Source organism: Dermacentor variabilis, chromosome 7 (genome assembly GCF_050947875.1).
Source record: "Dermacentor variabilis isolate Ectoservices chromosome 7, ASM5094787v1, whole genome shotgun sequence".
NCBI classification, from domain to species: Eukaryota; Metazoa; Arthropoda; class Arachnida; order Ixodida; family Ixodidae; genus Dermacentor; species Dermacentor variabilis.
The window spans coordinates 86446594-86473054 of record NC_134574.1 but is presented as its reverse complement, the minus strand read 5'-3'; the positions used below and the strand labels follow the sequence as shown (position 1 = coordinate 86473054).

The window sequence follows — 26461 nt, the reverse complement described above, 5'->3', positions numbered from 1 at the left end:
CTACTTAGTATGCGCAGAACATGCCGCGAGACGTGTTTGCTTGAGGCGTGCTCCATTATTCGTAACATCCCAGAAGGTTAGCATCGTCATTGCCTCGCACGACTCATCGCATGGTTCCACAAGTGTTGTGGCGCTGTACGTGACACAAACGCGATCGGATTGTAAGGCACACCGTATAATGGCGGACTCCGGAGTACTTTTGACGAGTAGTTTAACGTGAACTTAGACACATTACGCCCCCATCGCAATGCGGCGGTCGTGGTGGGGATCGATCCCGTGACCCCGAGTAACGCCATAGCGGCCAAAACACCGCGGCGGGCACAGAATTGTCGATTTGACATGCGTCCGCTTCGGCAGTGTCACCTAGACGGCACAGTGCTTTAATGCGGCTTTGCGCATGCGCGCCCTGCGTAAGTTGTACGCATGGCAAATTTATAGGGTGTTTATTTTTCAAGAACAGGAGGAACGTACCATGTTGTACGTTAAACTTCAACTTATCCTAGTTTGTGCTCAACCGCTGTCGCGTCTAGTAGTAGCGCTTCCTTGCCTTCTTATGCCGCCTTTTCCCTCTCCCACCCGCATCGCATCTATATAGGAGCTGCGAACGGAGAGTGGCAAGGCAAGGCATTCACTCGTTTCGACACTGCTTCGGTTCCACCGTATTCTGCATCCTCTCCCTACCTCCTCTCCACCATACGATCTGTCTCCTTCGTGGTCCACCCGCCGTGGTTGCTCAGTGGCTATGGTGTTGGGCTGCTGAGCACGAGGTCGCGGGATCGAATCCCGGCCACGGCGGCCGCATTTCGATGGGGGCGAAATGCGAAAACACCCGTGTGCTTAGATTTAGGTGCACGTTAAAGAACCCCAGGTGGTCGAAATTTCCGGAGTCCTCCACTACGGCGTGCCTCATAATCAGAAAGTGGTTTTGGCACGTAAAACCCCAAATATTATTATTATCCTTCGTGGTCTGTTGCAAAAAAACATGCGGTAAAACGCATCGAACGATCAATGTCGACGTTAGTGCGGTTAGCATTACAAAAATGTATCGACACACAGTATTTCAAAATTCTTCCCTCCTGTGTAGCCGACATCCGCAATTCTCGGTCCATCAACGTTCCACACTCAATGCACATTTTTAGCCCATTCTGCTTATTTCAGTTCTTTCTCCACACTGGACTGCTTTTGATGCCGACTTTCTCACGTCTCTGTAGCTGACTTCTTCAGTATTCTGTTCGCTACTTCATTTTTACCTATCCAGTGGCACATACTCATCCTGGAAGAACTGGCCATGATTGTTCACATAGCTAATGTTGCGCGCCTATTTGCACATCAAGATGGTGCCAAGTTGTCCATTAACGTACAGACCTCGTTCGACATATACAGATGCCCATGATGCCCATGATCCAATGATCCAAGTTGCCTATTTACAAATTGCATGTCTGGGCAGTAACCCTGTAGCGAAAGATGGTATGAAAGTGGTTGCGTGAAGTTCCGAAAGAGTGCTAATCGCCTTGAAACAAACATGACTTTTCGGAATCCGGACAGTGAATAGCCTTGCCTCCCCAGACGACACTCATTCGAACGCTGGATTGCGGTAATTCCCGATAAACCCCTTTTCGGCAAATTCTAACTGACAGTATTAGCTCAGCCCTGTTCCATATATGCCAGATCTACTTACACATGCACTTAAGGAACTATCCAACAAGCGGTGCTAGCCACTTTGGCAGGGGCGATGACGCTAAAGATGGAGCGGTAGCGTCTATGCTGGAAGTTTTTGATACCCCTTGCACTTGCTTACAAACTACACAGAAATAATATTGCGCAAATGATCGTACTGACGTCACAGCTTTAGCTAGATTAAAGGAATGCCGTGGTGCCTCGAACAGCAACGCTGGTGGCGGCATCTTGTGGTGCTATGCTCAGTCAAACCACGTGGATACGCTATTGGATTCTTTGGCTTTCTGCTCTTGTCTGCGGGGGCTAAGATTTTTGTGCTGGCATAAACATCTTGTGACGTTTCGTCCAACCTGAGAATCGTTGTGCGTTACACGAGCTTTCTCTTCCCAAGAAAGAATTCACCGACGATTACGATACGCCCAAATACGAAATTTGTGCACAGCTTTATGCGCGTTTTCATTTCGCGATATATTGGTTGGCGCGGACAATCTGTATCGTGCGGCAGGTTGCAAATGGAGTGAAGTGTGGCGCGACTGCCTCGCTAATCGGAAGATCTGGAGAGGCAGCGCGTGGGTGACGCGGGGGCGCCATTCACAGCAGCCGCCGCAGACAGACCTTCGCTCACGCAGTTCTTTTTTCCATATATGGTATCGGTGGCTGCATCGATGAACAGGCAACACGCGCTACTCTGGCTCCATCCCGTAGCCATCGTGGCCGCAGAGCCTGTCTCGCGCGTCACTACGCTTTTCACGCTTTCATCATACCCTCCTCCTCCACTGTTCTCCTCACGCTCTCTTCCCTATCACCATCTTTCATCGCCCGCTGCGCTCTGCGTTCCACCTTTCATCCTTAGCTGTGCTCATTCGCTCGGTTACGAAGGACGCCGACACTCGCCGCAGGAATGGGCGCCTAAGAACCGCACTCCAAAAAAGCGGACTGCATGTCAACCATGCAAGCGTTTAACGCGCAAGTGAACCGACACGCTGACAAGACCTTTTCGCTTGATTAATTGGCAACACGCCCAAGACCATCGCTGAATTTTTATCCAAGTCACGACCATCGAGAAGACGCTGAATTAAGGAACGCGATAGCATTGAAGGATCCCCGACTGCTTCCCACGCTTCCGGGCAACCTCAGCTTATGTAACCGTAATGTTTACCGGGAATCGTCGGCGGCGAAACCTATGCACGAAAGCGAGCTTTCTGGTAGAAACGCGGCCTCTTAATTGCCTGGGCCGATCTTCTGTTATAGTTTCGCACTTTTGATATCTCAGTATGAGAAGATTTAACATAAAAGGCATGCACTGTGGTGTTTTGTTTGTGGGTTGACATTTGTTTGTGGGTTGCCATTTTCATAATTCCGAGGAATAACTTTGTAAGGAACCAAAACCAAGGTATGAGCAACTTTGGTGATAGAACAACAGCTTTAGTTCCGTATAGAATATGCGTGGTCCGGAATGATTTTTCGCGAAAAGATGGTCAACGCTGGACGGAGTACGCTGGCGCCGGTTTCTCCGCGACACCGGGAGCTCTACGATATCGCATTAAAATCCACACTAGGCAATTGCCAAGCGCACAGGCTGAAATGCGAAATCCAATCACTACATTCTCCGACGACCTCTGAGACAATATGAGCGCTATTGTGTACAAAGAATTATGTAAAATGTTCCCTGCGTCGCTGCTTCAAGTAGCTTAAATACCGTATTTACTAGAATACGTTGTCAAATAAACTAGCACCCGCCCAAGGTTCAAAGGAAATAAAACATAAAATAACGTTTAGAGACTATTACGGATCTCTTGTTCACAATGAAGATGAGCGCAGGAAGGGGCGAGTATTTGTGTGTTAGTTGGCGCAGAGTGCGCATGTATATCTCGGGGAGATTACCCCGTGTCCGGTTAATCGCGTTTCTAATCCTTTGAATATGTAAATATTCTAACAGTAGTCTTGAAGATAGGCACTCCTCTCTCGTGATGATTCTCGCAGCATCCTAATCGATGATGTGGTTAGTAGTCATGTGATGAACCGCCAAGGTGTTTGAACTTGCATTTCCCTTCCTGACATCGTTCTGGCGTTGCTGAATCCTTCTTTTTAAAATTCCCAGTTTCACCTATGTAGGATGCGTCACAACTCTTGCAGGGAAACTTTTAGACTACCTCTGGAAAACTTGACCTTTCCAAAGCGTCTTTCACGCCTACGAGCTTCTGTCTTGCATTGCCCTTCCTGGCATCGTTCTGGTGTTGCTGAATCGTTCTTTTTAAAATTCCCAGTTTCACCTATGTAGGATGCGTCACAACTCTTGCACGGAATCTTGTAGATTACCTCTGGAAACCTTGACCTTTCCAAAGAGTATTTCACGCCTACGCGCGTCCGCCCTTGCTTGTAGGCACGTGTGCGATTTTTACACCGTATTTGCCAAAAGCTCTTGCCAGTGCCTCGCTGATGCCGTGTGCGTAGGGGACAGCCGTCCGTTTCTGCTTCTGTTTTTTTCTTGTACCCTTGCGTGGTTAGCAACCAATGACCGCAATTCTTGAGTCCTCAGAAGCTATGCTGGGCAGCCGCTGTTCCTTACCACTGCTACCTCTCGCTTGCGCAGTCCAGGATCGGAGCAGATGCGCAATTCGCGAGAAAAAAGCGAAGCGGCAACAGAGCGTTTCTGTCCTATAGGATGCGCAGAGTCGAACCTAGGGTATCTCCCCGTGTGGTTCGGCTTCGGATGCACATTGGTTGTAATACCTTTGGCCGAACGTCTTATGAGGACGTCCAGGAAGGCAATCTGTCTATTATTTTGTTCTTCCATGATGAACTGGATACCTTCGTATAAAAGAGCTCAGATGCTCAAGGAAAGGCAGCACGTCTTGGCGAACTATCGCACAAAAACAGTCGTCTATGTATCGGGCAAAATATTTTGGAGTGGAGTACGAGGTAATCACTGAATTTTAAAGCGCGTCTAGGGCGATGTTTGCACAGGCGACGGAAACGGAAGCTCACATTGCTGTTCCGAACCGCCACTTGTAAAATTCTTCGTTACAACACGAAATACCTGTTGTTCATGCAGAATTCCAGGAGGCGGCATATGTCTTGCGTTTCAAATGGCGTGCGTTGAGGTAGCGAAGCGTCCGTCTCGACAAATTCCTTGCAACACTGGACTGTGTAATCGATGGGCACGCAAGTAAACATTGACTTGGCATCCTCGACTTAGGTGGGCGGGCGCTGTACCAAGGTGCGTAGGACACGGTGCAGGTAGCCGGATAATTCATACAATGGAGAGCTTGCGAAGTCTGCTTGCGCTCATCTTCATTGTGAACAACGGACCCGTAGCGGTTTGTATTTTATTTCTTTTTGAACCTTAGGCGAGTGCCAGTTTATTTGACAATGCATCATCATCGCCTGACGAGTTTTCGTCGAACTTTGGACTATGTTACCAGAATATAGGTCGACCTTTTTCTTTTGGAATATGTTTCCCAAAATGAGCTATCGACCTATAGGCTGAAAGTTTTTGGCGACGACTTATATATAAGTCGTCGCCAAAAACTTTCAGCCTATATTCCTGAACAAAGTTAGCAAAAGAACCAATCCGACGGAGTTCATCCGTCGCACCCGCTGTATTTTGCACATTTTCGCATTCTTTCCCCATCGATGCGTCCGTCACAGCCGGGAATTGATCCCGCAACTTCGGGATTTAGCCGCGCAACATAAAAGCCACTACGCCACCACGGTGGGTATGGTCTGTTCCATAATTCGACGTTTGACAGGAAAAACAAATTTTCGAAAATATTTCTTTGCGGTAGGAACTGCCCAATGTACTTCCCTTGATTTGTCTTACCCGAAAGACGTAAGTTTGGCGTCAATATTTTTTATTTGTGTTATTATAGCCGAAAATATTTGCCACGTTTCTTTTATTTCGGTTAGAAGAAAAGCAAAAGAAAAGATCACTGAAGATCACGAGTCTCTATAATGCGAAATTTGAGTGCAGCCCTATACGTGTTTTCATTTTGCGATATATAGGCTGGAGTGGACAACCTGTCTCGTGCGGCATATTGCAAACGGATCGAAGTGTGGCGCGATTGCCTCTCTATTAGAGGTATATCGAGAAGCAGCGCGTGAGTGACGCAGGCGGGCCTGATTCAAGACAGCCGCCGCAGACAGACCTCCGCTCATGCAGTGCTTTGTTTCCATATGTGGCATCAGTGGATGCGCTCGCCCCTGTCACCGCTGTACAGACGACGGCGCGCAATTCCTGGCGCCATCTCGTAGCGGTCGTCGCTGCAGAGCCTGTTTTGCGTGGCACTACGCTTTTATTCTCACGCTTTTGTCACACCCTCCTCCATCACTTTCCTCCTCATGGTTCCACCGTGCCCTGCTCCTCCGCTTTCCTCCTCGCGCTCTCTTCCCTATTGCCGTCCATCATCCCCCGCTGCGTTCCGCTTTCGCTCTTTCACCCTTCCTTGTGTTCGTTCGCTCGGTGACGCCGACGATCAACGCAGGAACGGGCGCCTAAAAGCTGCGCTCTAAATCTGATAGCGTGTTGTGGTTGATCGCAGTGTCACAAGGACTCAAATTGATGCTCGTCGACATGATAAAAAATAATCATGATAAATGATTATGATAAATGTCATGATAAATTATAAGCGGTGGCTAAAGTGCGCAAATATATGTACCTCAAAAGCGTACAAACGGAATGGAGAATGAAGTCAAGAAGGTTGGCAACCATGTAGGTATAATGTGCTAGTATATTATTTTTATGATGTATTTATCATGTATGTATAAATTATATTTTGTGCATACCGATTATACAGGGTCGTCCCAGCTAACTTTAGCCAGAGTTTAAAAGTATGCAGTGCCACGTAGCTGGACAGAACAAAGGTAATGTTGCTTGCCGTCGCTTGGAGATACTCATACTATATTTCACATTACACCTAATTAGATAATTTGTCCTAATTGAGTAATAAACTTCTCAAATATCATAATTGGGTTAAAAAATGTCGATGAGAAGATTGTAGGCATCAAAAACTCCCGATACAGCTTTCTGTTGCTCAATACGTGCTACATAAAAGCGTTTTTCCGAGCGTGAAAGAAGCCCGCGAACACACGCAAAGTGCTTCGAGCGACCAGTCGCGCGGCAATTTTGCGTGCACTCGCAGGCTTCTTTCCCGCTCGGAAACATAAATGGAGCGACCACAACGGCTATCACTACAACGAATGTTTGTCAAACATGACTGTTTGACACGAGCATGACGGCATGATGATGAATATTTGACTACGACGCAGTGACGGCGAGGGCATGATGAAGGAATGACGTCGATGGAAGGAAGAAGGCGCTATGACGACGACGGCATGCATGAGAATCGGATGACGAAGTAGGAGAGACAATGGAACGACGACCACGATTACATCTCGACGAACCCATAACAACGGACGCATGACGACTGTATGACAACGACGGCATAATAAGAATCGGAAGACCATGCTCAAATGACGACAACAGAACGACTACGACGGCATCATGGGCACATACGTAGTGGTCCAGGCTATCAGACAAGTGGGCTATTGGGTCGGCCTTGAAGGTTTGACGACGACAGCACGGTGAGAGTCAGACGACGAAGCTGAAATGACGACGATGGAACGAAAAAGACGGCATCAGGACGACGAGCACGTACGTAATGGCCTAAGCTGGTAGACAACTTGGGTCAGCGGGTAGGTGTAAGATGAAGGGGGGGAGGAAGGGATGGATGGGCTCAAAATCGCTGAAGATGGCAAAGAATGCTAATCGCATTAATACCTAACAACAAAAAGGCAAGCAGACTACTGGTCGCTCCCTCGTTTCAAAGGGGATTCTGATAGCCATCATCACCGTCAACATCTCCCAGCTTACCACTACGTGTCTGAGCTAGTACTATCACCCGCGCTAAATCTCTGAGTACGTTTTCGCTCCAAAAGAAAACACGCAACGGCGGCTAGTCGATGAAGCGCCTAGGTGTAATGTCGAGTAAGGTTAGACACAGCGGATATTCTTTTTTTACTTTAGTTTTCGGCATGAAAATGCACGAAAGCTAGCGGCTTTCATATTGTTACGGGGTTTGCGCGGTTTCAGAGGTACGAAAGACCTGTCCTAGATACGCTTTAGTATTGCGCATGTGCAACGTCGCCGTGTAAATTATAGAAGTATACACCTGGTTGCGTCCTTTAAATCTAATAATTCCGGTGAACTGCAGAAGGCAACCATAAGGAGCGCACTTCTGGCATTTTTTACGCTCCTCGATGCAAAATGCCGCAGCGTCGTGCACAAAATGTGCGTCAGCAAAGCATACGCTATATATTTTTTTTTAGGTGAACACAGCGATTACGATTACATTGTGACTGAAAAAGAGAACACGCTTATTGCGCAATCTAAAATGACTGCGATGACAACCGGGGACGCCACGCCAAACATAAGCCAAAAATACACTTGATGTGCATTTCACGTGTATAAGCTTGATGCTTTGAATCGGCGTACGTCGCAGTGGTGACTCCTGGCGCGCACATATGTCAGGAGGAACTTGGAGGGGTCCTGTTCGAACGTTTTAGAAGGTCCCGTGTAGTTGATCTTGGGGTTCACAGTCATCGTCGGCGACACCACCAGCAGCGTCGTGTTGCCGAAGATGCCGGCTGCCACGTCGCGCTCCGCGTCGTCCATCCAGGTGAGTGCTTTGGACGTCTGCAAAGTGGGCAAGGGGTAACTAAATAGCAATCAACGCTCAATAGCAAACTTAATGGCAATGCACCCAACAGCATACACGTTATAAATGAATAAATCTAGGAACGAATGAACGCGTATTCGTAAACGGAAAGTAATGTTTACGGACAAACAGCAAAACACTCTAAAAAAAAGTTTACACACCCCCCCGCTCCTCTGTGGGGCGTATATTTACCGCACAACTATAATCGTCATCTGTCTTGTCCGCATTTCCTGTCTTGAAAACGCTGCGCTCGTTTCTTTCCTGCCGAGAATGCTCTGTCATGCTGATAACGCGCATGCCGTTCGTGACTTGGAAGAACCAAGTTCGCAGGGTTAAAGAAAGGAAATGCGAACAAGACAGATGATGATCATTGTTGTGTGGCAAATACACAACCCAAAGGCTGTAAACTTTTTTTTAGAGTGTAGCCTCAGATCGGGTAGGTTCATACCTCCGCCTGCTCGGCAAACTTCTTGGTGGGTACGAGACGTTTTATTGCGACAGCAATTATATGGACACTCCTGGCGCATTTCTGCCACCTTCGTCGTCAAAGTCCAAAGTCGATGACATAGTCATTGCACGGCGTATATGCTCTATGTGCGAGTGAGAACGTGCGAGCCAGAGAGGACGATGGTGGCTCAATCTCGCACTCGCAAGGGAGAATCTCGCGCTCGGAGGAAGCGCGCCGTCTTTCGTTGGTGGCAGGGCACCGGGGGCAGGGGAGGGAGAGGCGGTGTGTTCTGCTCTGGCGGCGGTTCCGTAGGGCGCGGCCACGCGGGCCCTATCTTGAAAGCGATTTGTGATGGGGAGAGTGCGCCGAGTTCTGATAGCTTCGTTCGCGCTGCATTCTCGCCGCTTAGATCGCGTTGAAGCGAGAGGCAGTACGAAGGTCGATTCGCACGCTGCTGCTGCCGTGCTTTCTCACTCCAGCGTTTTGAAAGCGAGTGTGCGCCAAGCTCATCTAGTGAGACGTGTTCATGCTTACTTGTGCGCGCGTGGCACCTTGCTTGTTAATTTACTTAGTAAGCGAATGTTTGCAAGTTTATACGGCCGGTAAAACTGCTATCCTTACTTCGTATAGCTGTCTACTAGTTTGCCATCGCAATCGATGCTTCGCGTTTCGTGCGAAACTGCGACTTTTTGAGGACCGCAACAACTGTACTCAAGTCTTTATTTTCCAACTACATACGTTGGGCGCAGACTTGTAGACTTTACGGAAAGAAAGTAGCCGATTACAAACACAGTTACTTCTTTAGAACCTTTAATTCATTGTTGTTACCTATTTCTGCGCCAAGAAAGCAATTGAGCAATTTGTAAGATGTAATTGACTACTTAAACGTTACTTTCGTCGCCGAATTAAAAAAAAATGCCCGAGTACAGTAAATAGAACTGGTCTGCCTCAGTGTATCGCCTGCAGCTCTTCACACGTTGTTTTTCATTAAGAATTGATTTTCAAAAGTTGCTCCCACGATCTTCCCTCGTTTTCTTGAGAAGATACCTGCAGCCGCGCTGCAAACTCCCTCGCTGCGCGCGCTGGTGAGAAGGCCAGCATAGTAACTTGCATACCTTGCTCACAAGACTGTGGTTGCTCGAAATTCCGTGATGCCCGGACTGGGTTTTCTATGAAGTCCATCGCTTTATCATGGCCGAGGTTAGAAGAAGGCATTCCCGATAAAGCTGGTCAAAACTGAAAAATCCTCCAAGGGCCATTCCTTCGCTTCAACTCTATAGAAGGTAAAAGCGCTGTTTCAATTTATCGGCCAACATCTGGTGTACCTCCTCCTGGCATCCATCACTGGTTAGTAGTTTAGATGGACACGACTAATTGTACCGAACGCCAGCAAACGTTCACATTCCCTGAAAAGGAGGCCAAACGTGCAATGGAATTTAACTGCATACTGTTTAGTCCTAAAAACACTACTTGTGTGTTAGAAACACAGAAATGGGGCTATATAAGTAACGTATATATAAAACAGGTACAAACATATTCGCTTCACGACCAATTCCATCTGTTTATATAAAGAAATTCACAAGCTGCGCTAGGCAACAAGAGAACTGATCAGCAGCTCTTGGCGCTTATGAAAGCCGATAGCTCTTCCAGAAGAGAGGGAGAGAGGACATATTTATTATGAGATAAAAGCTCAGAGAGCCGGACTTTCAAGAGAGGTGGGCAAACATGCAGGCTTGCAATGTTCAGATGACAGAAGCGTAGCTGCAGGGCGCTGATTGGGAGGGGGAGATAACAACCCAAGTACAATTCACTTTTCATTCATTTGGGAACTGTAGTTCCCGCTAAATTTAATTTATCAACGTTGCGCTTCCTGTTATACCTTGTTTCGGCAAAACATGTAACTGGTTACATGTAATTGGTTGCTGAAAAGCAATTGAATTACAGTGAGCGTTACCGAGTCAACAGAGTAATCGCTAAACTACAAAGATATTAAGACGCGTGATAGATTACAAGCAATTATATACACATTCGTTATAAAGAAGTCTGGTTGGTGGCCCCACAGGCGAAAAGCGTTCATAGACCACTCGAATGTACCTGAGGGCTCGAAGAAAGGGAACGGCTACATTAAATTTCACTTGTTCGAAGGGGAACGCTAAAATTGTACGAGAGGAAAGAAGAGTGCATGAACAAGAAGGAGGCATCAATCATGTTTAATGTTTTAATGTTCACAGTTCACTAACGCAGCCAAACAATGTGACAAAGGTTGAAATGACCTAAAACGTGATAACTTGAACTAACCTAGGTAACAACATACAAAGGTAGACAAAGCAGTACTACAACGAAAGCCCTATAACGTAAAACTATTCCAATATTTTTTATTCCAATCTCCTGACGTCAAATTTGCGTAACCACCAATGTAAGCACCGGGCGGTCACCCGCAGGGTTGTCTTAAAAGACCAATGAAACGCCCTCCTCGTACATATGAGGTCACTTTTGTTTGCTTGAAAAATGAATAACATTGCCTACCCTGAGCGGCTTGTCGTATCTAATTGGCTGACAAGAGGCGAGGAGAACGCTCAAGTGGAGAGGGATTCGACGGGGCAGAGCCAGTGCAGTGAAAATCGATAACCGGTTGAAGAGGGTGGTGCCGGCGTCTGCGATTGGTCCGTTTTCCCTTACTTAGCTTGCGGTCGCTGGTCGAAAATCACAGCGGCATGCAACGGAAGCTTAAGAAGGACGATAAAACGGATCCTCAGCAAGGAAGAGCTGGCAGAATGAGGTCGTAAGTGTGCTGAAAGTGCTTGAAAACGTTGCACGGCCACGCAAGAAGTTTTATTATACGCAAATAAACCCATGCTCTCCGGCAGGTGCGAGTAGCCACCGCCTGAGCGATCGGCGGCAGCCATCTTTTATTTATTTCGGAACGGGGCAGCCTGCGGCTATTCAGAACAAAATTCAGTTTTGTTCGGCATATTAATGCATCTTTAATGCGTACATGTCACTTTGGCGCAGTGAGTTGTCGCGGTTTTGTGACGTCGTGTGACAGGCAGGCGAAGTGGGTACAGCCCGAAAACTTTTGTCCAACAGCCGAAGGCTAATGATGAAAAGGCGTCGAATCAGAAATAACTGTTTTTCTTTTTTCGGTCAAATCATGCATAATCAGTGTGTACACATCATATCAGATGTGAAGGTATCACGGTTTTCGTGACGTCGCGTGACAGACAGGTGAAGTGGGGGTGGTCCAAAAAAGTTTTTCACCAATCGCAGAGGGCTGATAGCAGAATTGGAATAGAAAAGTTTGGAATAGCTTTGCGTTATAGCGCCTCAACAAACTAACAGACTGATAACAATGTATAAGACTAAGCTCTTTGACAACAACACATTTGGCTCAAAAGACAAATCAAGAACCATGAAACAGCAAAAAAGAAATAATAAGAGAACTAAGAAGGCGCGGAATAGATGAGTGTTCCCTGTCAAAACTAAACAAAACAGAACTTTTTCTATCAAAAAATAAATAAGTCCCGAATTTGTACTCTTGTGTAAGCGGTAAAATTATCATATATTTTAGTGTTTATTCATTAGAGAAGGTAAAACAAAAGTAAGTGATTGCAAAAAATTCTTGCATTGCTGGGGAACCTACAACATGTCCGCAGTTAATTGTGCGTAAATCGATATGGCGAACTAGTAGATTACAAATTCTCTTAAGAAACGTTTTCACTTGGTCGCTCGCATAGAAGGAGGACTAAAGCACTAAAAAAAATCAAATGCTTGGTTTACACATATAACAATGTATTGTAAGAACAACAACAAGCCAGCTCAGGAAGAATTGGGTACATTGGCGATACAGCAAAGAGCTTTCTTCGGCAAAAGGAAAATATTGCGTCTAATGCTCCGTATGGTATAGTCGTACTCCATATTAGCGTACAATAATTTAAGCACGCGGCAAACAAAGAAAAATAAATGTACCGTTTCAATTTATCTGGGGAGAATTGTTTGGCAGGCATTCTCAGATCATGAACAGCAGGTTGGCATTATCCCTCAAGAGAAAAGTGTATAACAGCTGTGTCTTACCAGTACTCACTCACGGGACAGAAACCTGGAGGCTTACGAAAAGGGTTCTACTTAAATTGAGGACGACGCAACGAGCTATGGAAAGAAGAATGATGGGTGTAACGTTAAGGGATAAGAAAAGAGCAGATTGGGCGAGGGAACAAACACGAGTTAATGATATCTTAGTTGAAATCAAGAAAAAAGAAATGGGGCATGGGCAGGACATGTAATGAGGAGGGACGATAACCAATGGTCATTAAGGGTTACGGACTGAATTCCAAGGGAACGGAAGCGTAGCAGTGTCCGGCAGAAAGTTAGGTGGGTGGATGAGATTAAGAAGTTTGCAGGGACGACACGGGCACAATTAGTACATGACCGGGGTTGTTGGAGAAGTATGGGAGAGGCCTTTGCTCTGCAGTGTAAAATACTCGGTGTTGCGATTTGTAACAATCTGAAATGAACATGTCACGTTGATTCACTGATGAAATCGCGTTGCAGTGCAAGAAGAGTACTTGCGCGTTGTAAACAATTCATCATCATCGGCCTGGTTACGCCCACGTGGGCGTAACCAGGCTGATGATGATGAATTGTTTACACCGGAGAACACGTCGTAATTTCGGTTGCGCCGTAACCAGCGACAGAAATGCTTGTGCCGTGAGTTTATAGCAAAAGAAAAAGAAAATTGAAAGAAAGAAAAAGAAAAACGCGGATGTGTGTAAACTCGAGCAATATCGTTAATATATACGCTGGAAAGCATTGATGCCATCAATATATTACCTTCTGGTGCAGCCCACATTATAGACTCGTAAGAAATGTTCAACAATACCGACATGCTGCTTTGGTAGAGCAAGATAAGAATGAAAAAGCGAATGAACTGCTCCCCGCATGCGTAAGAATGTAACTTATAAAGAGAGTCAGGATGACTGAGGGTAGCAGAAGGTTTACATTACTCAACGAAGATAACAAGCGGGACCATTATTCTTCGACATTTGTAATTATTCTTTTTGTTCAAGCAATCCAATCTCGGTACACTTATCTTGTCGAAAGCTATGCTGACTTTCAGAAATTGTATTATGCTTAGAATAAAAAATGCTGGTGCGTATCTATAGAATATTTTCTAACATCTCCGCAAGAACTGGTATGATAAACTGGGATTTTAGTTAATGACATCATTTTTGTCTCCGTCTTCATTGCGTAACTGAACGCATAATTGTATGGTGCACTTCTGCAGTATACCTTCAGACACGAGAAACACCGTACTAGCACTCTGGCTCTCTAGTGGAACCTAAATAGCGCTGCCTAGTATGCGGCTGCACCACGCTTGCAAACTGCTAATTAAAGTATTGTGCTAATGACACACCAGCAATTTGTCCGCCATATAAAGTTATTTACGTTAACATCTGCGTAATAGCTTTACGATTTAAATCCTGGTTGATATCCTTTCGTATTCGTCCAGGGCGTCGAATATGAGGCGATTCTTGTTATCTTCTTTACATGTTTTAAGATAATAAAGGACTTTCTGCCCTTTATATTAAATTTAACATATAGTTGTAAGAAAAGCGTGGCTTGTAAAGGTGGCTAAATATCGACAATATCTTGGAGTAAATTTTACATGCATCCCTTGACTGCATATTCGTATCTGACAGGCTCCTGTATTTCGCCTTCTCATGGCGTTGTTTTTCCTGTTGGATGATCTCGGAATAAGAAAAAAATGCGGCAGTCGTCGCTTATCGTTCCAGTTGCGCACATTGAAGTATTAATGCTTGCGAAAAATCCCAAGACACCTAAGTACTCATGAGTTGTGAACGCGAAAGGATTAACGTCTACTTGAACGCCACTGCGCGGTCCTTCGAGTCTTGCACTGCGAATAATGTTTTCAATATTTTCTGCGGGGTATGTTATCCAGTTTTGCGATTAAATTGGTGCGGGTTATATTTTTTTGTTGGAACAGTTTCTACGTTGGCATGTTGGCTGTAGACGGGAATCATTTGGAAGACATTGGTGAGAAATCAAGGGCGCCGCTTGCCAGCGACGTCCTACGCGACGACAGACCGAGGAACCAGCAGCGGCCACCAGGGCCGGCAGGTGCACGCAGCAGCTGAGCCCATTGAAGGTGAGAGCGAGAGAGGGCGAGAGAGAAAGATACGTACCGCGTGCCGGCTTCCGAAAGCGAAGCGGCACCCGCCGTGGTTGCTCAGTGGCTATGGTGTTGGGCTGCTGAGCACGAAGTCGCGGGATCGAATCCCGGCCACGGCGGCCGCATTTCGATGGGAGCGAAATGCGAAAGCACCCATGTACTTAGATTTAGGTGCACGTTAAAGAAACCCAGGAGGTAAAAATTTCCGGAGTCCTCCACTACGGCGTGCCTCATAACCAGAAAGGGGTTTTGGCACGTAAAACCCCATAATTTAATTTTTTTAAAGCGAAGCGGAACCACCCGCACGTGCGCGTCACGCGGCTGCATCGCTGACGACAACCCGACTCGCCCAGTGGCGTCACGTGGCTGTGTCTGTTCCATAAAGGCGCGCTGGTGACGTGGCGTCGCGGCGATGCCCTCTCCTATCGCGCAGTAACATGGCGTGCCCGCGATTCAGCAGGCGTTCCGTTTCGCCCTCTTTGCTCTCTCGAAGCGCGCACGTGATTGTGGTTCCGCAGCCAATGGGAATTTAGGCGCCGTTTTACTGCTACGGACGCCGGCTTTTTCGCTCAGTGGGCCTTTCGCACCAAAATAGCTCCAATATAGGCTGACCAGTCTGTGTTGCAGGTGTAAGTGGTGTTACGAAGCAAGTAAAGCCGCATGCAGATATATTGCGGCTGAATTAACGAGAGTTCATATTATCGCTTAAGTGTAGTGGGGGGGGGGGGGCGAATCTCATTTATTGAACGCGAATCAAATACGAAGGTTAGGTGTAGAGTATCGAATCGAATATCGTATAGTCAAACGCAGACGCTTATATTCACAGCTGGAATATTTATTTTGCTCTAAGAGGTACTAGGCTTGCACTGATCAACGAAAAAAAAAAAGACAATCAGGGATGATTAGGACTGGTTTTAAACGATATCGCTAATTGTGATTAGAAGCAGTATGAATAGGCACCCAGCATATTTAGAGCCTGATTGCAAACAAGCTTTTTAAGAATGGAATGGCTGCTGTATGACTAGCTTTTCAAAAACGTTAAATAAGTAGTGGCCAAAAAAAAGGTAAGCAATTCTGGAGAATGAAACACATCGATTGCTGAAGGACTTGTGTGCTGTAAACACATGCAAAAGGGCCCATTTCAAAGAAAAGCTCACTAGTTGTAAAATTCTACATGACGACTCCCAAATGCATGAAATTACAGACTACGGGCAAAATTTAACGGTATTTCTGTAGGCTTCCGCTACAAAAGAGAAATCAAAGCATGCATAACCTATGTTGTTCCTCGCATTGCTTCGAAAACTATTATCACTCTTTGACTTCTGATAAGCTGCGACACTTTGTTTAGCAAATGGAGAGCAGTAACAAGACCTTAACGGTGGGTGATTGCGAAAGAGTTGGCTAGTTTCATGTATTCAAAAATATTGAATAGTTGGTTTTCGAATGCCAATAAAATTGGTTAGTTTCCAATATTCCATTCGTATTCAAACTTCCACTATTCGCCCACCACTGGAAATTTGTGCAGAAATTTATGCAATTTATGCAGAAATTAACACCGACCAGCGCATTATAGCGGTTAAGTGAAGAATATTTCAGCAGCTGCTGGAAGAATTCTAGAAAAACGTGCATTTTATCGGCGGGGTCCGATATAGAAAGGGCAAATCGGTTGCTTTCCTTTTGAACAAACAGAGCTTTGTACTCAACAGTTACACACATCAAATATTCAACGATCTCGCGGTGGACATGGCGTCTAACATGAATAGCTACTCCACCACATAACCAACTTCTGTTAGTAAAGTTAGTCATTGTAGTTATTCAAAATCAGGGTGTTACTTTCGTCATGTTTCCAGGTCTCTCACATCACGATCGCGTCAAAAAGGAAGGGAACCCCCATAAGGAAAAAACTTATGTTCCTCATGCTGCGGAGCGACAAAACGAGCAATAGCAGAGAATGTTTGCCGAGACTTTTCTTGAGTTGAAATATGACCCTGAAAGAAACATCCGTGATAAACAATTCAAAGAAAGGGGAAATGTTCGAGATGCCCTAGCCCGGCAGTACTCAAATGGTATTGTCCAGATCGCAAGTCGACTCTATTCGCACCAATTTGCTTGCCTGTGATTTACAAAGGCTGTTTTTGATCCAAAAGCCTTTCAATTCGAACGAGCATGTTGCCACAGCATACCCTCCATGCCCCCCTTCCTACCTTCCACCCTCTGTGTTCCATAAATTTGATCTCGGTGGCATCAGTATTTATGCCTGGGCGGGGGAAAACCTTTTGCGTCATTTATTAAACGCTCATAATGCTCCGAAGGACTTGACTGCGTAATTTATTGCAAGAAACGCAAAATTGGGGGAGTCGGTGTTGATTCGTGGTAACGGGCAGCGCGAACAAGGACGAAAAAAGAACCAAACAGGACGAGCGCTGATCAGCGCTCAGGATCGCGAAGGATCAGCGCTTGTCCTGTGTCATTGCTCCTCTGTCCTCGTCGTTCGCACTGCCCCGTATTGCAAAGGTGACATTTACCCGCCCCAGCCCCTTTCCGAACTTTTCCAACGCATTATGCATAACGTGCTCCTTATTTACACCCAATAAAAGCAAGGTGCCTTGTGTAGTTCACTGCAGACACATGAGAGGAACAAACTACGAACCTCGCATGATGCATAAATATAGGGGGAAAAATAAGAACACGAGGGTTCAGTAATCATTTGCAACAGTTCTGTTTAAACGTGAATGTCTCACTATACATTACACTTGACGGTTCCCTTGTTTTTACCAAGGTTAAATTCGTGCTTTGCATAGTTGTTTTCGGAATTTGAGAAACGTTGGGGATGACGGCAGTACGACACTTTGGAATGCTCGAATAAACAACTTTCTACGTATAAACAATGAAGTTCACCTACGCGGCATAAATATTCATCTCATATATAAAATGCTTACTATTTCAACGGAAATACTGCCAATGTGCCTCGCATACTTCTCCAACGAGACCGGGTAAAACCACCTGCATGTCTCATATAACACAAATGTTGGGGGAAGACGAGCGCCAAGTAATTATCTTCAAAGCACATAATTAACCTACAGATTTCATCCGTTTGGTACACCTCCCCCATATAGTGTGGCCCCCCATGTGATCTATTAATTATGATACCTGTGCCAGTTTTGGTGCTGCCAGGGAAGTGAGAAGTCTTTGTGAGCGTTTCATATAACATTTGCCAAGTGGCCGAAAATGAATGTTTAACATTTTTCGCCTAACCGCTAATAGGCACGCGCGCTTCAAAATGTTTTTTCGTATATTACCCCTAAAATTCTCTCACATTTCATCAAAACAAAAACTTCTGGAGTGATTGAGTGTTTTCAGAAAACTAAGGAAACACGCGCATAAATTCTTGAACACTTTTAGTAGCATTAACAGCTTCGCTGTAAAACTTCCTTTTCGATAGCCAGTTGTGCATTACGAATATGCTGCACTTGCCTGCATACATGCGATTTGGTGCGACATATTCGTCATACGTAACTATTTTGTGTATACTAAAGATATAACTTTTGTTTGGAATGGTCTCGACATTGAGGAACAACAGAAAGTAGCAGTGAATTGAAACTAATAATTTGCGTAAGACGTATTTACCTTAAACAACAAAAAAAGGAAATCCGCGTCATAACTCTTACGCACATATACCTTAGCAGCTTGCTTCAGGCTCGTGAAAATCTGCTCCAACGCGGGCACGTTGTCTCTGTCCAGCAAGAGTTCGGCGGTCAGCAGGGGCCACGTGACTGTCAAGCACATCCGCACCATGTACATGCAGAAGCCAGCCTGCTGCAGTGGGCTCGCCTTCATGTGCTGCTCAGGAACAAGGAAGGAAAGGGACATGGGCGCCGCCGAGGAGAAGCCCAACGGACGGAGGTTATGCGGCAGAAACCCACGAATCGCGTGGTGGTGGTAGAAACGTTTATTGCCAGTGAAATGATTGGTGGGGGCGAAGCACTTGGGTGCTCCCTCACTATGAGGGTGCACCCTTAGAAATCGAAGGAGAGCCCTTGGAGCGCAATCCTACCTATCGCGTGGCCAGAGCTCTTTTGCAGGCCGTGTGCAGCAGGTATGGTGTCCGACTGCTGCTCTCAATTTTCTCAAGCCCAGTGACGTACTATGGCGGCAACCGTGCGAGGCCTATGTTTCCGGCGTATCGTTGTTCTTCGTCGGGGCGTGCGCGTTTGCCACGAATATGGGCAAATCGGTTCCGCGGAAACCCGCAAGGCGGTGGAAAGTTCATGAAAGGGGAAGAATTAATATGCACCGGACTGCAGCACGAAGCCACAAAGGCGACCTATTTGTTATCTGCTAGCCTCCTAATTACCTCCTAATTACCTCCAAATTACCTTCTATTTAAAAAAATGTCTTATTTTAACAACAATATGTTTAGCATCGCGGACAAAAAAAGCCCTTGTATGGTTTGGCATGGTCCGCGCGGACCTTTTTGACAGGCAGCGGCAGAGCATAACGTGATGTGTTAGAGCGGCAGCCTCGGTCAGGCTTTGGTCCCGGGTTCGAGTCCCAGAGCAGGAGGAATGCTTCTTCTATTGCCAAGCTTTCTTTCTGAGGAACTCGTATGGGTGTCTTTGTTGTGGTTGCGCCCGCAATGACATAAGACATGCCCCAACTAGTTTCCTTCTCGCTGGTGCAGCTCTAGCCATTCAGTGGGGGCCGAAACGAACAGACTATTACGTGGACTCTTACAGCACACCCTTCCCCCTTCCGTAAAATTAGGTCGGCCTAAAACCTACCAGTAAGACATTATGTGGTGTACTGAAGCTTCTTTGATGTAGGTATATGAATTATTGCTAAACGCATTCACGTTACTGACTCCACATTATTGTACATACTAAGATGCCTTATATGAGGCCGTGTTTCCGTTATGTAGATGCTATGTCGATGTCGCGCCTTTGACGACATTGGTAGCAGTAATGCACGAGAATGAATTCAGTTGGCTTCTTTTAACCTTGAACGACGTGAACGATCGTCACTGCTTCACGGTCGAACGTATTCGTGGCTCCAATAACGTCCATCACTGGAATTGCAAGCCCGGATGGATGTATAATGAGAGGTAGGGAGCGTAACGCTCATCAATCCTACGCCCTTTAGAAAGGGACGATTAAGGAAAACAAACAACCAAGACGTTGGTGAATGTCCTTTGGAGTCGCACTGAAATATACGAACACTATTTGGGACTTAGAAAGCAGCACCACTACGCAAGTGCTTCCTCTGCAAACTCCTGCACGATAACGTCACAACTGCTGTTCGAGCGAACGCGTTCCGACGCCGGATTGTTTCTCCCTAGGCCGCTCCCCGCGCAGTGGCGCAAATTATTGCTCATGACACTCTCCGCACCGCGATGTAAGTATCCTCCTCCGCGACAGCTACGTGCGAGGCGTGGCTGTATTCACACTGCGGAGCCAATGGGAATTTGATGTTTGCGGTTCGCGTCACGCGGGTGATCATACGTCATCCGCTCCTGCTGCGCTCGCTCGGTCCGCGTAAAACGATTCACGACACTGCCGAAAGCCAAATCGCAGTTACGACTCTCAAAGTGAAAACGCTAAGATACTGACGGCGAAACGCCTTCCTCTAGCAACGACCGTCTTCAGTCCAGCCTCAGCCGCTCGTTGAATTAAAACGCGCCCTACAAATGCGTAGTTCGCACTGTTAGCTCGAGAAAAGTGAGAGTGTGGTTTGGTCGTATGCGTTATAGAAAGCTTGTCTCGGCTGTCGTGCAAATGCCAGCTTTGAAGTTTCGATGTGTATTACCTAAGAAAGAGATGACGCCTTATGAAGACCGAGGTACTTGTAAGATGAAGAGGTGCTATGTTGGCAGAGATAATACGATAAGTAGACTGGAGAGGAGTGTGCTTAAGGGTAAATGACATCAGCATGCACTACGTAAAGTTAAAGATGTGCCATATTTTGCACCATGAGGAGATGGTATTCAGATCGCGTTACAGGCAAAGAACATCGTCGGTGGAGATAACAACGTTGTAAACTACGCAGTCATCTGTGAAATATCTTAGGTTACAATGGTATGCTAGTACGCAATTCGTTCATATAAATTACAAATAATAAAGGGCACAGACAGACACCCTGATCGAGGGACTCACGAAGTCACATCGGTAAGAAGTGAGCATTAGTTGTTTGTAGAATTCTATCGTGGGTTCCCTGAAAGGAACGGTTCAGTCCATCTGAATGAGCTATTGCAGATTTCAAGCATACATCGTTTTTTGCAGCAAGAGCGTGTGAGGCCCCCTATCAAAAGCTTTCGAATAATCTATGAAAATGGCGTCAGCCTGTAGGTTCCTGTCCATGATGCGCAGAATATCGTGGGTGAAATTGGCGAGTAGGGAATGACACAAATGTTTTCAAAACAATATTGAAATGGGTAAAAAAACGAATTTACTCCAAGCGTTTGATTAGGCTTGAGGCTACGATGTGTTCCAGTAATTTGGAGGGGGTGCTTTTAATGGAGATTCGTCGGTAATTGGAGAAGTTAGTGTGGTCACCTTATTTAAAGATCGGCATGATAATAGTACCTTTTTAGCACGATAAGCTAGGTCCTAATCCATAGACCAAGGGATAATGTTACGGATGAAACACAATAGCCATGAACGTTAATGCAAATAATGCATAGCTCTCTTAAGAGCGCTTAGTGATCGGCAGTAACAGGCGAGTACACTTCGGCGTTCCGAAAACTCGATATTCGCGATAAATCGAATCGCTTCTTACCGCATACCGGTGTCGGTAACATGGTCCAGTGAAACCGAACCACGCCTTGCACGAAGGCGTCATAGACAACGTGCTCATGACGTGGCTGCGTCATGATCACGTCACGCTCGCCGGTGGACCGAGTCAGCAATTAGTTCTCTCGTGTCAACCCGGCAAGTGCCTAAATGTAGCTGCTGGACTGGCGAATCTTCATGCCACTTCACTTAGTAATGCCCCCTGATCTGTGGCCGCAACCATCAAGTTCCTCGGACCAAACCTGTGCTGCTTCCACACCAGACGCAGGCCAGCACCTGCGCCACCACTGCCTTCTGAACTAAAGCATAAAACGACAACGCTAAAAACGCGGTGGTGTACTCATTATAGTCCTGAATATTGAGAGCTAGCCAACATGCGGGCGATGGCGGAGCGCCGGCTCGGGCAGCGGACAGTGGCTTTGCGGACACTGCCAGGCACAGGCTTTCTTCACACTTACCATGCGAACCAAATGCTTCACATTTAGCTCGCGCAATGCGGCGATCACCCAGAGATGAGCGAGAAGCGCGAAAAATATGTAAAATAGAACGAACGGGGCTCGCCCAAGAGTGGCACCGCGGTGACGTATAATACGTGCCAGCTTGGAGTAGACGGCAAAGATGACGTCCGCCATGAGGTTCGTCGCCATGTAGAAGGCGGTGGCGTTGGCGCCTTTCTCGACCGGAGCGGCACACGCAACGCGCACCGACGCCATGTCTGTGTCGATCACGGTGTCGGACGCCTGCAGCCTGAGTGCGTCCATGCCGTGTGCGTCGTTGACGGCCGCCGTCCAATCGCTGGCGCTCACGTTCAGCATGCCACCAATGACGTTGCTCAGGGACGACTGCTCCTCCGGCGAGCTTTCTTTGAAGGCGGTGTTCACCTGCGCTCGAGGGACGAGTGGCGCTCGTGCACGAAATGAGGATAACAGGCAACGATCGCTGCCCTGTAGCTTAATCACCGGCTTGTTCCGACTCGGGCTTCGCATTAATTGGAGAGCGCGATTCAAGATGCATCATCCATATTAGCGCATTCGGATCGAGTGCTTGCCTATGTCGTGCAAGTACTGCACAGTACAATAATACAGTGCTATACACGTGCAATATATATATATAGTGAGAGAGCACCTGGATCCGGTAGTTGAACAGGTATGTAGGTTGAGGACGCAAATACGAAAAAAACGATGCTTTATTTCTTACATTCCTACGTTGCGGCAGGGGGCCGACCTTCGTCATTCTTTGACGAAGGCCGGACCCCGGCCAACGTGTACGAATGTAAGAAATAAAGCACCGTTTTTTCGTACTTGCGTCCTCAACCTACAAGAGAGAGAGAGTGTGTGCGTGTGTGTGTGTGTAAAGCTGGCGCAACAGAAGAAAGCCATAAGACCAGTCACGCGGTACTGTTTTCATATTTCGCGCGCTTTATTTCAGGCTTTGAAATTTTGGTCAGGCTCTGGTCTACATTTTTGCTCATTGACACTGTTGCTCTGAGTATAATATTTGGGAAGGGTAAATGGTTGTGCAGTCAGGCTAAACACATTAAATACAGGCTAACGTGCCCCAAGGGACGGCAAACATTACCCTGGTTCTGTGAAGCTACGTGCCACTATCACATTGTATATATATATAAATATATATATATATATATATATATATATATATATATATATATATATATATATATATATATATATATATATATATATATAAGTTTCGGCACAACTTACGTAGGGCACACGGAACGTACAGTAGTAAATGCCTTTTATAGGAAGGAAACTGAAAAGTGCAGTGCCGTAACTGTCTCTTGTTGTGAGAGCACTTCAACAGCACTGCACAGGCCAGGGGTGAGGGGAATGAGAAGAGAAGAGGAAGGAGGCCTCCCCAGTCCAGCGGCAAGGCCAACGGCCCGAAGAAGACCCGGCATATACTTCAATGGAGTACTTCAGTACACCTTAACACGTCCCCATCAAGTCTTCATGAGTGATAGTTGATAGCAAACCTTCATGTGTGATATCTAACAAGCTGCACATTAAGCTACACTGACCTTCCAGTCTTCCCGGGTGAAATCTGGTATGCGTTGTGCACGCAGCCGCTTTTGCAGACATTGTGCATTTTAACTGACACACGCTACGCATCCAACTGTCTGTGAACTGCCAGCCTCCTCGAGTCATAGGGTGGCAGGTTTTGCTGTCTGCTACCGCCATCAGGCAGACCTAATGAGAAATAATAATAATAATAATAATAATAATAATAATAATAATAATAATAATAATAATAATAATAATAATAATATTATTATTATTATTATTATTATTATTATTATTATTATTATTATTATTATTATTATTATTATTATTATTATTATTATTATTATTATTATTAAGATCTTACCCTGGCATCAATTGAAAGTTATAATTTCGCACACTATCCACAAATTGCCAATTACTGGATACTTCAGTGTACCCAGAATTTAAAGGACTAATGTTACTGTCCGGCACATTTCTTATTACGTTTATCAACAATGACGCTCCTGGCTTGACCTTATTTCCTTGATTTCCATGCAGTAGCGAAACTTCACTGAGAACTGCTGTGGCAACGTTCCAGATTTTCGTCTTACGAATCTTCATACCGTTTCCGTCATGCGTAGCAGCGTTCATCTGGTTGCGCCGAACAAGTTCCACCCTCCTTAGATTGTTCTTTAGCTCTGGCAGCGAAGAAACGTAACATAAGTTTCAGTGACAACACAAAGCGCAGCTTCAACTTTTCCCTTAGAGGCTACGTTGGCTCGTACCATTATCTTCAATACGCTGACTGGTCGTTCGTGGATGGGACAGTTGCTGTTGATGAACAGGTTATTTTGTTTACGAAAGTCACTGAAGATGGAACGCGCATATTCATACCCACAAGAACGCTCAAAAAGTGGAAGTGCCCTCAGTGGTTTTTTAAAGAACGTAAAACGGCAATAAAACTTAAAGACCGTGCGCACACAGAAGCGGAGCGAACATGCCTAGATAAGTGGAAACTTGAATTTAGGTGCTGTCGTTGTCTTTGCAAATTTTATTATAACAGTGATCACTACGACCACATTTAACGTGCTGAAGCCAGCATGACACGTAATTCAAAATTTTTTGTCAAACAACGTGCGCTCTCACTCTTCCAAAAAGAAAGTGGACGAAAATGGCGGGGTTGTCTCGTGAACACTGCTGGTGCGTTTGTAGAACGTTTCTGTTTTGCGTGTAGTGTAAAAGATGCTTCTACCTCACGTGACCTTCCTTCTCAGTCTGGTGCGGTGTGTACGCTATAACTTGCTTTGAAGTGTATAAAGCGCCTCAAACGTTCCCTCTCTTGGTGCGCTGACGGTATCCCTCCCCCACTGCTTAAGACGTATGGAAGCATAACACGCTTCTTTTCCCACAAGCGTTTTCAGCAGTTCCCTGAAGTCTAGTGCGTTTCACAGTAGCATGGGTAGCGCTCGTAGCCAAATCTGGTGCTATAAGTGAAGTTACTAACTATACCGGCCTACACATATCTTCTGCGCCGCGTCGAAAGTGTTTGAATCTGTATTGCATTCGCTACCTTCTGTTAGTGCTAAAAACATTTTAACAGATAAACAGCATGGCTTTGCATCACGGTGCTTCACAACAACAAACTTGATACCATTCATGACCCATTATTCCAGTGCAGTACGTATATGGCAGGGTCCAATTAGACGTTCACTACTTTGACATAAGTGAAACATTTGATGTAGTCTGCCATGAGCTCCTCATTACAAAGCCCATGCAAATGGACGCACCTCGTATCATCGCTGTCCTGATGTCTAATTAATGGCATTAATGGACAGAGCTCTGTTAGCTAGGAGGTCGCAAGCGGAGTTCAAGGGTCCGTTCTTGGCTCTCCGCTCTTCCTACTATTCATATATGACATTTTGTCAGCAATTAGACACTCTTTATTTATTCTATATATGCTGACGACTTAAAACTATGTAAGACACGACTGCACTGACCTCCAAAAAGACTTTTTTTATCACTCTAAAACCGATACAGAGACAATGAGCTACTATTAAGTGCTTCCAAAACTACAGCATTAAGTTATGAGCAGAGAACACACCATGTGCAATTTTCGTACATCCTTCGGGATGCTCCACTGCCCTGGGTCGATGAAATAGTAGATCTTGGTGTGTACCTCAATCCAACGTTAAACTTCTCCTCACACGCTGAATGCGCAACAACGTGGCCTTCATGCACTTAGGAATTGTTCGTCGCATATTGCATGACTTCCACTCGCCTGTTACCTTTCTGAAATTAGATTCCACCGTGCGCCTTCCCCTACCAGATTATGGCTCTGTAGTATGGGGTGCAACATGGACATTCAATTCTGCGCTTATTGAACGCCTCCAGAATAAATTGATATCTATTTTCGAGTACCAGTTTTACCGTTCTTGCATTCATAGTCCAGGCCTCACAAGTATACCGCTACTCACACTTCTAAAAGGAAGGCTTATTAAATCAATATTTTTTTCTCTCTATTAGCTGGCCTGGGGCATTATGCGTTGCCCAAAGCTCCTTGGCCTTCTGAAATTTTTCGTGCCACAAAAGTGTACCAGGCAAAGTTCCGCATTCCCTGCGTGGCCTTGTTGCATTAGGGCCTGTAC

General features: G+C 45.9%; 1 protein-coding gene across 1 annotated transcript in view; it reads right to left on the bottom strand.

Annotated features, from left to right (window-relative positions):
- Positions 1–26461, bottom strand: part of LOC142588726 (endothelin-converting enzyme 2-like) — a 30911-nt gene that overhangs the window by 3472 nt on the left and 978 nt on the right. The window contains exons 2-4 of the mRNA XM_075700541.1: positions 22410–22694; positions 18707–18868; positions 8171–8371 (exon numbers count right to left, since the gene is read on the bottom strand). Of these exons, the coding sequence (XP_075556656.1) occupies positions 8171–8371; positions 18707–18868; positions 22410–22694 (648 nt within the window). The remainder of the gene's footprint in view (positions 1–8170; positions 8372–18706; positions 18869–22409; positions 22695–26461) is intronic.